The sequence below is a fragment of the Oncorhynchus masou genome, chromosome 6, assembly GCF_036934945.1.
Source record: "Oncorhynchus masou masou isolate Uvic2021 chromosome 6, UVic_Omas_1.1, whole genome shotgun sequence".
Classification (NCBI taxonomy): domain Eukaryota; kingdom Metazoa; phylum Chordata; class Actinopteri; order Salmoniformes; family Salmonidae; genus Oncorhynchus; species Oncorhynchus masou.
In genome coordinates, this window is record NC_088217.1 from 72,507,623 (window position 1) to 72,520,580 (window position 12,958).

Below are 12,958 nucleotides of genomic sequence, written 5' to 3' on the forward strand. Positions count from 1 at the left end.
AACCTACTCAAAGGTTAAAGGTAAGACGGAATCACGGAAGTGAGCAATTCCACATGTAACGAGTAGCTCGGGCTTTTTCTGTGGAACAACATGTCTATGGTAAGCAGAAACGTATTTTTATATATAAATATGTGCAGTAACTAACCCAAAGTCATCTGTCAAAATGTTACTGATACCTTCCAGGTGTCAATACCTGAATTTGTTATGCATTTATTTTTTTAAATATTTGTATTTTTTTTGCAGTTGATCTGTTATGAATCTACTGCATGTAGCTTAGTGTTGACGTGCATTTTCACTGATGTGTGTGGCACATAGGATTGCCTTTGTCATAGTGAGATTCTTTTTTGGTGTTAAGGTATTCATCCTATTTTCAGTCAGTTATAAATGTTTTTAATACATGGCACAATGTGGTGTGGAAGACTTCTTTGGCATCAGCTCAGTTGTCTATATATATTTTATAACTATCCTTGTGGGTACCAGAAGTCCTCCACAAGGAACATATGAACAAGTGGCGAGATGTTTCCGATCCCCACAAAACATATATATATTTTTTTTAAATGTTATGTTAGGGGTTAGATGTAGTGTTCGGGTTAAGGGATAGGTTAATTAAGGTTAGGGGAGTGAGATTTTGGATGGGAATCAATTATTTGGTCCCCACAAGGATAGCAATACAATACTTAATAATACTTTTTTTCCAAGGCTGAATTTGAAAAGGCTGCCGATGCAGTGAGGAGGCTGACCGTACAACCTAGCTACGCTGAACTAGCAGTAATATATGGTTTGTACAAGCAGGCGACACTTGGCAACATCAACACGGGTGAGTCATTCTGTTCAACCTGTCCTACAGGCTGCACCTCATTGATAAAGCCAAATCCCTGATTATTTCCTAATCTTTCTGGTACCACATTAAGCATCGAGATATAATGACAGAGTGCGTTTGGAAAGTGTTCAGACCCCTTGACCTTTTCCACATTTTGTTACATGACAGCCTTATTCTAAAATGGATTTTAAAAAACAAACATTTTCCTCATCAATCTACACACAAAAACACAATGACAAAGCAGTTTAAAAAAAAATAATTAAATTGCAAATGTGTGTGTGTTTTTATTTTACCATTATTTAACTAGGCAAGTCAGTTAAGAACAAATTCTTATTTTCAATGACTGCCTAGGAACAGTGGGTTAACTGCCTGTTCAGGGGCAGAACGACAGATTTGTACCTTGTCAGCTCGGGGATTTGAACTTGCAACCTTCCGGGTTGCTAGTCCAACGCTCCAACCACTAGGCTACCCTGCTGGCCCGGCTTACAAAAAAAAGGAATACCTTATTGACATAAGTATTCAGACCCTTTCATCGTCTGTGGGGACAAACGCGCATCAATCGCTCCGTCCTCAACTTCCGGACTTGTCTCATTGCTGTTTGTGCCAAACTTGAAGGTTTTTACTTTTAATACATTTACCAATGTCTTTGTTTTTTTTCATTCAACTTTTTCTCCCGGACGCTTTATCTTTACATGGTTCTACAGGACCTCCACTAGCCGAAAAAGCTAAGTAGTTACATTAACACTGCCATCTAATTGCAGTCGATCTACTCATAATATACTGCAGAACTATCACCTTATGGTGAGGATAACTGTGTTGCAAGCACAGCTTCAGATGCAACCGTTAAGCAAGGGCAATTTAAGTGTAGGAAAGGATGAAACAGCGTCTGTGCCACCAGTTAAGTACAGATCGTAGTATAAATGTCCCCGCAGCCAGACCATTTTCTTAAGGCTTTTGGAAAGAAATGCTGTCGGCATGCTCAACTGGTATTGCTCATTCAGCCAACAGAAACTTTCAACCGGTTGTCCTGAACAGTTGCCCCTTTGGGCAGGTGATTTTTAAAAAGTGAAAAGAACCAAATTGCAAATATTTCCAAACTGATCTTTGAAAGATAGACAACTGTATGGAAGTCAGCCTGAAATACAAAGAATTTCCAGGACTTGTTTTTTAGATTCCTCCCCTGTATGTGAAAGGCAGGCAATATGTGGCACTTCTGCATGTAAATATACTGAACAAAAAGTATAAACACAACATGGCTTCATGAGCTGATCTTTTCTGCCAGCTAGGCAGCTTAGTGGAGTTTGCCGCTAGCATAGTCACTGTAGTCATCGAGTAATTATCTCTGGCCGCTTCCCATTTAGCGGGAGTGTTGAGCTCTACAGCAGTCTCACAACTCAATTGCTGGTTGAAAACTGTTTTCTGCCCCTCGCAAAATATATCATTTGTAGATAAATGTCCCTCTTTCTGGGACTCCCCCACGAACAGGAGCAAGCCTGGCTTGCTGAGGAGTGACGGACTCCATCCAAGCTGGAGGGGTGCTCTCATCTTATCCCTCAACTTAGACAGGACTCTAACTCCTCTCGCTCCACAATGAGATGGCGTGCAGGCCAGGGTGCACGCAGGCCGGCTAGGCAGCTTAGTGGAGTCTGCCGCTAGCATAGTCAGTGTAGTCCGCTTAGCTATCCCCATTGATCCCGTGTCTGTGCCTCGATCTAGGATGAACAAAACATGGCGGTGTTCGCCTTAACAATCTCATTGGAATAAAGACCTCTTCCATTCCTGTCATTATTGAAAGCGATTGTGATAATATCTCAACAGGACTACTTAATGTTAGACACCTCACTTCCAAGGCCGTCATAGTCAATTAACTAATCACTGATCATAATCTTGTTGTGATTGGTCGGACTGAAACACGTCTCAAAGCCTGATTTAAATTACTGTGTTAAATGAAGCCTCTCCTCCTGGTTACACTAGTGACCATATACCCCGCTCATCCCAAAAACATTTGTCACAAGAAATTTGCTCCCTGGTATACAGAAAATTCCTGAGCCCTGAAGCAAGCTTCCAGATAATTGGAACGGAAATGGCGCTCCACCAAACTGGAAGTCTTCCAACTAGCTTGGGAAGGCAGTACCGTGCAATATCAAAGAGCCCACACTGCTGCTCAATCATCCTAATTGAGGAGAATAAGAACAATCTCCCCCCCCCCCCCCCCCAAACAAATGTTATCCTGTCGCAAAGCTAAAAAGCAGCATTCAACAAGAGAGGATAGCTTTGACTTTAGCAGTGATACATTCATGAACTTCGATGAAAAGTTCATAATCGTTACAAAGCAAATTACGGACTCCACTTTGAATCAGATTATTTCTCCAAAGCTCAGTTGTCATGAGTCTGCACAGAACTGCCAGGACCTAGGATCAATGGAGACAATAGTTATGGTCTCTAAACTGTCAAGCTGCCTACTGGACCCTATTCCAACTAAACGACAAAAATAGCAACTTCCTGTGTTTGGCCCTCTTATGGTAAACATAATAAACGGCTCCCTATAATCTGAATGTGTTCCAAACTCACTACAAGTGGTAGTAATAAAACCTCTACTGAAAAAGCCTTAACCTTGACTCAGAAAAAGTAAATGACTATTGGCCTATATCGAATCTCCCATTCCTCTCTCAACAAAAAAAAGCTGTTGCACAGCAACTCACTGCCTTCCTGAAGACAAATAATGTATACAAAATGCTTCAGTCTGGTTTTAGACCCCATCATAGCACTGAGACTGCAGATGTTAAATTACCTTTTTTAAATGGCATCAGAACAAAGCTCTGCATCGGTCCTCATGCTCCTATACCTTAGTGCTGCTTTTGACACCATTGATCACCACATTCTTTTGGAGAGATTAGAAACCCTAATTGGTCTACACTGACATGTTCTTGCCTGGTTTGGATCTTATCTTTTGGAAATATATCAGTTTGTCTCTGTCGATGGTTTGTCCTCTGACAAATCAATTGTAAGTTTCAGGGAACCTCAAGGTTCTATTTTAGAACCACTATTGTTTTCACTATATATTCTACCTCTTGGTGATGTCTTTCTGAAACACATTGTCAACTTTCACTACCATGTGGACGACACACAGCTGTCCATTTCGATGAAACATGGGGAATCCCCAAAATTGCCTACCCTGGAAGCCAGTGTAGACATAAGGAAGTGGAGGGCGGGATATTTTTTTAACTTTTAAACTCAGACAAAACAGATGCTAGTCCTAGGTCCCAAGAAACAAAGAGATCTGCTGTGCTGTTGGATCTGACAATTAATCTTGATGGTTGTACAGTCGTCTCAAATTAAACTGTGAACGACCTCTGTGTTGCTCTGGATCTCTTTTGATATACATATCAAGAATATTTCAAGGACCACTTTTTTTTCTATCTTCGTAACATTGCAAAAATTGTACTTTTTGTCAAATAATGCAGAAAAACGAATACATGCTTTTGTCACTTCTCGGTTAGACTACTGCAATACTCTACTATCCGGATACCTGGATAAAGCACTAAATAAACTTCAGTTAGTGCTAAACACGGCTGCTATAATTCTGACTAGAAACAAAAAATGTGCTCATATTACTCCAGTGCTAGCCTCTCTACATTGGCTTCCTGTTAAGGCAAGGGCTGATTTCAAGGTTTTACTGCTAACCTACAAAGCATTACATGGGCTTGCTCCTACCCATCTCTCCGATTTGGTCCTACCGTACATATGCACGGTCACAAGATGCAGGCCTCCTTATTATCCCTATAATTTCTAAGCAAACAGGTGGAGGCAGGGCTTTCTCCTATAGAGCTCCATTGTTATGGAATGATCTGCTTATCAACGTGTGAGACACATACTCAGTCTTTAAGTCCATACTGAAGACTCATCTCTTCAGTAGGTCCTATGATTGAGTGTAGTCTGGCCCAGGGGTGTGAAGGTGAATGGCAAGGCACTGGATCGACAAACTGCCCTTGCTGTCTCTCCACTGGGATTCTCTGCCTCTGGCCCTATTACGGGGGCTGAGTCACTGGCTTACGAGTGCTCTTCCATGAATCACTGACGTGATCTTCCTGTCTGGTTTTGCGCCCTCTCTGGCTCATGCGGTGGATGAGGTCTTTGTGTGCTACACCCACCCTTGTCTCAGGGTAGTAAGTTGGTCTGTTTATCCCTCTAGTGGTGTGGGGGCTGTGCTTTGGCAAAGTGAATGGGGTTATATCCTGCCTTGTTGACCCTGTCCCCCCAGGTATCGTCGGACGGGGCCGCAGTGTCCCCCGACCCACCCCTGTCTGTCTCCATTATCTATGCTGCAATAGTCTATGTGCCAGAGGCCTAGGGTCAGTCTGTTATAATTCTCCTGTCTTATCTGGTGTCCTGTGTGAATTTAAGTATGCTCCCGCTAATTCTCTCTCTCCCCTCCCTGGCCTGATGACTCCTGGCTGTCCCCAGTCCACCTGGTCGTGCTGTTGCTCCAGTTTTAACTGTTCTGCCATGGCTAGGGAAGCCTGACCTGTTCACCAGACGTGCTACCTTGTTCCGCACCTTCTGTTTTTGACTCTTTCTCTACTGCACCTGCTGTCTCGACCTCTGAATGCTCGGACTACAACCAATGTGATTATTATTTAACCCTGCTGGTCATCTATGAACGTTTAAACATCTTGAAGAACAATCTGGCCTTAGATGGCCTCTCCACCCGGCACAGCCAGAAGAGGACTGGCCACCCCTTAGAGCCTAGGTTTCTTCCTAGGTTCCTTCTTTCTAAGGAGTTTTTCCTTGCCACTGTGCTTCTGCATTGTTTGGGGTTTTAGGCTGGGGCTTTATAATTTGATTGCTATGAGACTTAAAATTGAGCTCAGGTGTATCCTGTTTCCATTGATCATCCTTGATGTTTCTACAACCGGATTGGCGTCCACCTGTGGTAAATTCAATTGATTGGACATGATTTGGGAAGGAACACACCTGTCTATGTAAGGTCCCACAGTTGACAGTGCATGTCAGAGTAAAAACAAAGCCATGAGGTCGAAGGAATTGTCCGTAGCGCTCGGAGACAGGATAGTGACGAAGCACACGGAGGTGACCAAGAACTCGCTGGCCACTGAATGTGCTCCAGATTGGAGAATCTTCCAGAAGGACAACCATCTCTGCAGCACTCTACCAATCAGGCCTTCATGGTAGAGTGGCCAGACTGAAGCCACTCCTCAGTAAAAGGCACAGCTTGGAGTTTGCCAAAAGGCAAAAATATGGGTGAGCCAAGCTTGTAACGTCATACCCAAGAAGACTTGAGGCTGTATTCACTGCCAAAGGTGCTTCAACAAAGTACTGAGTAAAGCGTCTGAATACTTATGTAAATGTTTAATTTCCGTTTTTGTACTTTTTATAAATTTCTAAACCAGTTTTTGCATCGTCATTATGGGTACTGTGTGTAGATTGAGGAAAAGCAACAATTGAATCCATTTTAGAATAAGGCTGTAATGTAACAATGTCAAGTGGTCTGAATGCATTGTACTTATAAGAAGTTGTGAGTTTGGCCAGGAGTTTTGTGGCACTTTGAGACACTGTGCATTTACTGATATTTCCAGCATTGTCCACTAGTGCTGCTGCAGGTAGGAAATGTTCTGTAATTGACACAAGCGGTCTCCACTTAATCAATCCATGTCTGGTTGGCGCGGGGATCGCTTAAGCTAGGGGAGGCTTAGCGCTGATTCACACAGCCTATTTGGCAGGGAATACGATTTGTACACATCACTTTTCTCAAACTGATCCTCTCCAATGCACTCAGAAGTTGTATTATTTAAGGGCAGTTAAAGGGGACAGTCAATAAAACCAACCATGAAAGTATATAGAAGTGAATTCGGGGAGTAGCCCTGACCAGGACTCGAACCCGGATCCATCGACTGTCAAGCCAACACCTTAACTGTACACCAAGAGGTTTGGACTTCTTGGTGTAACGGTTCATGTGTTGGCTTGACAATCACAGCTTCAAGTCTTGGTTGGGGCTACCGTCAAAGTTTGCTACAACATATAGTACTTCCATGGTTGGTTTCTTTGACTCTCCCCTTAAACTGCCCCTAATTGACAACTTTGAAGTCCGTTGGGGAGGATCAGTTTGAGCAAAGTGAGGTTTAGAATCACTGATCTACAAACAGTATTGCTTGCCAAATAATAGATTTTGTGCGATTTAAGATTAGCAGAGCTACGCATCCCCTGACTTAGGCCATGCCCATGCCAAACACACAACTGGATAGGGATTAATTGGAGACAGCTTGTGTCAGTTACAGGATTTCCTACCTACAGCAAAGCTACTAGATGATGCAGGAAATGCCAATAAAAGTAGTGCCGCAGTGCCCCAACTACTGACCCTACTTTTAAGCAGTTATCAGCCTTTAAAGTGTCTTACTGTAAGGTGTATAATTTTGCCTCTATGCATTTCTCAAGAGTTAAAACACTTTGTAACTTAACAATTGTTTAGCTGCCTTTTGTCTGTAAGTAAACCGTTTCAAACCATTCAGGGATTGACATTAAGGGTTGCCTTATTGCCTTCGGCAAGTGACCGGAACAGTTGCACCAGTTACTGTTCAGTCTTTGGGCTGAAATAAAAGATCAGAGAAATGTTCCAAATGCACAAAGTGTATTTATCCCAAATGTGTTTACATCCCTGTTAGTGAGCATTTCTCATTTGCCAAGATAATCCATCCACCTTACAGGTGTGGCATATCAAGAAGCTGAGTAAACGGCATGATCATTACACAGGTGCACCTTGGACTAAGGGACAAAGGGCCATTAAAATGTGCAGTTTTGTTCCACCAGGTTTTTACTGAATGTGCAATTGGTATGATGACTGCAGGAATGTACACCAGAGCTTTTGCCAGAGAATTGAATCTTAATTTCTCTACCATAAGCTGTCTCCAACGTTGTTTTAGGGAATTTAGCAGTACGTCCAACTGGCCTCACAACCGCAGACCAAGTGTAACCACGCCAGCCCAGGTATTCCACATCTGGCTTCTTCACAAGCTGGATGGTCTGAGACGAGCCACCTGGACAGCTGATGAAACTGTAGGTTTGCACAACCGAAGAAATTCTGCACAAACTGTCAGAAACCTTCCCAGGGAAGCTCATCTGTGTGCCAGTCATTCTCACCAGGGTCTTGACCTAACTCTAGTTTGACGCGTAATCGACTTCAGTAGGCAAATGCTTACCTTCGATGGACACTGGAGAAGTGTCCTCTTCACGTATGAATCCTGGTTTCATCTGTACCAAGCAGAGCGCATGTGTGGGTGAGCGGTTTGCTGATGTCAACGTTGTGAGTAGAGGGCCCCATTGTGGGATTATGGTATGGGCAGGCATAAGCTACGGACAACGAACGCAATTGCATGTTATCTATGGCAATTTGAATGCACTGATACCGAGACGATATTCTGAGGGCCATTGTCGTGCCATTTGTCCGCCGTCATCACATGTTTCAGCAAGATAATGCACGAACCCATGTTGCAAGAATCTGTACACAATTCCTGGAAGCTGAAAATGTCCCAGTTCTTCCATGGCCTGCATACTCACCAGACATGTCACCCATTGAGCATGTTTGGGATGCTCTGGATCGACGTGTGCGACAGCGTGTTCCAGTTCCCGCCATAATACAGGAACTTTGCACAGCCATTGAAGACAAGTCGGACAACAATCCACAATCAACTGCCTGATCAACCCTATGGGAAGGAGATGTCAGGCTGCATGAGGCAAATGGTCAAACCAGATACTGACTGGTTTTCTGATCCACGCCCCTACTTTTTTTTAAAGGTATCTAACCAACAAATGTATATCTGTATTCCCAGTCATGTGAAATCCATATATTAGGGCCTAATTTATTTATTTTCAATTAACTGATTTCCTTTTTATATGAACTGAACTGGAGAAGTTGTTGCTTTTTACAGTTTTGTTCAGTGTAGCTTATTTTTACATTAACAGTCAAGTGATCATAATCTTCAGGTAACCAAAAAATACTCCTGACCGATGGGCAAGTGTCTATCAGACTGCCAATACCTGCCAGTTAAAGCAATATTTATTTGTTGTAAGAACTTTTAAGATGTATGCATTGTGTCCACAGAGCGTCCTGGACTATTTGACTTCCAAGGAAAATCTAAATGGGATGGTTGGAAAGCACAGGAAGGTAAGTATTTTTTTTTTGGGGGGACAATTTATTATTCTGCTTTTCCACTCTCTGTTTTGAATGTAACACAAATCTTCAATGTGTCCTGTTTCTATTTTCAATCCAATAGGAAAGTCCAAAGAAGATGCCATAAAAGAATATATTGCCTTTGTGGAAGAAATGAAAGCAAAGTATCCAATGTAGAGGTTCTTTAGGACATTCGTGCACTTCTTTTTTTAGAACCATTTTATAATTAAGCAATAAGGCCTGAGGGGGTGTGGTATTATAGCCTCCGCTTTGCATGGTGCCTAAGAACAGCCCTTAGCCATGGTATATTGGTCATATACCACAAATCCCAGAGGTGCCTTATTGCTATTATAAACTGGTTACCAATGTGAACATTACAGTAAAAAATAAATGCTTTGTCATATCTGTGGTATAAGATCTGATATACCATGGCTGTCAGCCGATCAGGACTCGAACCACACAGTTTATAATAGGTTACAATGAACAAGAAGAAAAGGGACCAAATCTGAGATTTTACATGGGTAAAGTGTTTAGAGACAACCAAGATGACTGGTCTAACAAATGCTCACCAGCAATTTGTTTATCCGGTTGAAAATATGCAGCCCTTGATCTGGGTATTTATTTCAGAAAATGTAAAAAAAAAAAATGAAAATAGAGTACATTGGTGCAAAAGAACAGCAAATTATGTTTCTTAAAATATCTGTCTTCCAAGTATAATAAAAAGTGAGAATTTTCAATCATGCCGATAAATTCTCTGGACAAAAGGCTGGTCATAACCAGACCTCTTTCCAGGATTTCTCTTTCACATGATGATGAAGAGCTGAGTCCTACTTCCCCTTTTTGAATATGTTCTTGTTTCTTAGGATTTCCACTGAACCCAAATGTCCTAGATCTTTAGGCCTGGTCCACTGTCCATAGTCCTAGAAATGTTGCTTGAGCAAATGTCAAAAATCACATCACATTACAGTGCTGTTTCCCATGCCATGTCCAAGACTTCAAGTGTGGCCAAGGGATTCTGTGGACCATTCCTCAAGTTCTAGAACTTAAGTTCCCTTAATGTCTTGAGAGTCATCTGTATAAGTGTTTTTTAACCTGTATGCCGAGATCTCCAGTGATTGGTGGGGGGGGTCTAAGGTCATGCCAGGCTGGCTGGTCTGGAACAGGAAAGCAAGGAGACCTGGGTAAGGGGAGAGACACTTTGGCTCATGGAACCATGCTGTCTGGGCTCCTCGTGTAGATGCTGCTTCAGCCTCCACCTGCGCCATCTCCTCTGCACCTCGTACTGTACCTGTGTTTGGAGGGGATGGGGATAGTGTATCACCGAGCACTAGTTAATCATGGCTGCTGCCTAATATTAGCAATTGCCCATTTATACCACTTATTTCAACTTGCATAATAGTTTTGAGAAATGGGCAAAAAACCTACCTTCCCATTTAGAAAACAGTATAGAACAGCAACTCCAAAGCCCTGAAAGGGAAGAAAGGGGAATTTAGACTTCAATTAGTATTCCGACAAAGTAAAAAAAGAAAAGTCAGTGAAAATTACCTGTGTTGATGCAAGAGCCAGCTCAACAAAGGTCCATATTTTGTATGTTAAACCACTGACTTTTATGGGTAAGAAGGCAGAGTATGTAGTATACACCAAAGAAGGTCACCAAAAGAAAAGTTGATTTGGTAAGTCTCCTGAAAATATCCAAGGAAAAAATTAAATTCTACAATACACAAGACAACTCAATACTGTACACATGTTTTGAGAGCTAGCCAACGTCTTCCGAATTGAACTTCAACAACCCGGTCAACATTCCGCCTCGCTCCACAGGTAGTATCACATTTTCATTTCACTTCATTACAGTACAACGGTTTGATTTGTTTGATCGTAGCTAGCTAGCTACATAGCCGTCTTTGTATCTAAGACAATTGTGTAGTCTGGAGCGATTTTCTAGGTTAGCTAGCCAGCTATTGTCTTTCTTTTAACGTAACGTTACGTAATCAACACTGCTAGCTAGCCAGCTAGCCCCCGAATAGCAGCACTGTAGAAACTATTACACTCGACGGAACGACTTGATTAGTGTAGTGTCAACAACGTAGCCACTGCCAGCTAGCCTACTCCAGCAGGACTGTATCATTTCAATCATTTTAGTCAATAAGATTCTTGCTACGTAAGTTTAACGTTCTGAACATTCGATAAGTGTAGTCCACTTGTCATTCCAATCTCCTTTGCATTAGCGTAGCCTCTTCTGTAGCCTGTCAACTATGTGTCTATCTATCCCTGTTCTCTCCTCTCTGCACAGACCATACAAACGCTCCACACCGCGTGGCCGCGGCCACCCTAATCTGGTGGTCCCAGCGCGCACGACCCACGTGGAGTTCCAGGTCTCCGGTAGCCTCTGGAACTGCCGATCTGCGGCCAACAAGGCAGAGTTCATCTCAGCCTATGCCTCCCTCCAGTCCCTCGACTTCTTGGCACTGACGGAAACATGGATCACCACAGACAACACTGCTACTCCTACTGCTCTCTCTTCGTCCGCCCACGTGTTCTCGCACACCCCGAGAGCTTCTGGTCAGCGGGGTGGTGGCACCGGGATCCTCATCTCTCCCAAGTGGTCATTCTCTCTTTCTCCCCTTACCCATCTGTCTATTGCCTCCTTTGAATTCCATGCTATCACAGTTACCAGCCCTTTCAAGCTTAACATCCTTATCATTTATCGCCCTCCAGGTTCCCTCGGAGAGTTCATCAATGAGCTTGATGCCTTGATAAGCTCCTTTCCTGAGGACGGCTCACCTCTCACAGTCCTGGGCGACTTTAACCTCCCCACGTCTACCTTTGACTCATTCCTCTCTGCCTCCTTCTTTCCACTCCTCTCCTCTTTTGACCTCACCCTCTCACCTTCCCCCTACTCACAAGGCAGGCAATACGCTCGACCTCATCTTTACTAGATGCTGTTCTTCCACTAACCTCATTGCAACTCCCCTCCAAGTCTCCGACCACTACCTTGTATCCTTTTCCCTCTCGCTCTCATCCAACACTTCCCACACTGCCCCTACTCGGATGGTATCGCGCCGTCCCAACCTTCGCTCTCTCCCCCCCGCTACTCTCTCCTCTTCCATCCTATCATCTCTTCCCTCTGCTCAAACCTTCTCCAACCTATCTCCTGACTCTGCCTCCTCAACCCTCCTCTCTTCCCTTTCTGCATCCTTTGACTCTCTATGTCCCCTATCCTCCAGGCCGGCTCGGTCCTCCCCTCCCGCTCCGTGGCTCGACGACTCATTGCGAGCTCACAGAACAGTGCTCCGGGCAGCCGAGCGGAAATGGAGGAAAACTCGCCTCCCTGCGGACCTGGCATCCTTTCACTCCCTCCTCTCTACATTTTCCTCCTCTGTCTCTGCTGCTAAAGCCACTTTCTTCCACTCTAAATTCCAAGCATCTGCCTCTAACCCTAGGAAGCTCTTTGCCACCTTCTCCTCCCTCCTGAATCCTCCTCCCCCTCCTCCCTCTCTGCAGATGACTTCGTCAACCATTTTGAAAAGAAGGTCGACGACATCCGATCCTCGTTTGCTAAGTCAAACGACACCGCTGGTTCTGCTCACACTGCCCTACCCTGTGCTCTGACCTCCTTCTCCCCTCTCTCCAGATGAAATCTCGCTTCTTGTGACGGCCGGCCGCCCAACAACCTGCCCGCTTGACCCTATCCCCTCCTCTCTTCTCCAGACCATTTCCGGGGACCTTCTCCCTTACCTCACCTCGCTCATCAACTCATCCCTGACCGCTGGCTACGTCCCTTCCGTCTTCAAGAGAGCGAGAGTTGCACCCCTTCTGAAAAAACCTACACTCGATCCCTCCGATGTCAACAACTACAGACCAGTATCCCTTCTTTCTTTTCTCTCCAAAACTCTTGAACGTGCCGTCCTTGGCCAGCTCTCCCGCTATCTCTCTCAGAATGACCTTCTTGATCCAAA

At 43.9% G+C, this 12,958-nt stretch overlaps 1 protein-coding gene and 1 pseudogene across 1 annotated transcript; one reads left to right on the forward strand and one right to left on the reverse strand.

Moving 5' to 3' along the window:
* LOC135542585 (acyl-CoA-binding protein-like) lies at window positions 1–10,060 on the forward strand. The gene is made up of 4 exons (XM_064969674.1): window positions 1–99; window positions 700–817; window positions 8,934–8,996; window positions 9,106–10,060. Exons 1-4 carry the CDS (start codon window positions 91–93, stop codon window positions 9,177–9,179), a joined length of 264 nt encoding a protein of 87 aa, XP_064825746.1. The 5' UTR covers window positions 1–90; the 3' UTR covers window positions 9,180–10,060.
* Window positions 10,042–12,958, reverse strand: part of LOC135542584 (vasoactive intestinal polypeptide receptor-like) — a 27,500-nt pseudogene continuing 24,583 nt past the window's right edge.

Bases quoted from the DNA above. Each gene is read 5' to 3' on its own strand.
- LOC135542585 (XM_064969674.1), top strand. The intron at 818-8,933 runs GTGAGTCATTCT...TTGTGTCCACAG, and splicing joins ACTTGGCAACATCAACACGG to AGCGTCCTGGACTATTTGAC. The intron at 8,997-9,105 runs GTAAGTATTTTT...TCAATCCAATAG, and splicing joins TGGTTGGAAAGCACAGGAAG to GAAAGTCCAAAGAAGATGCC.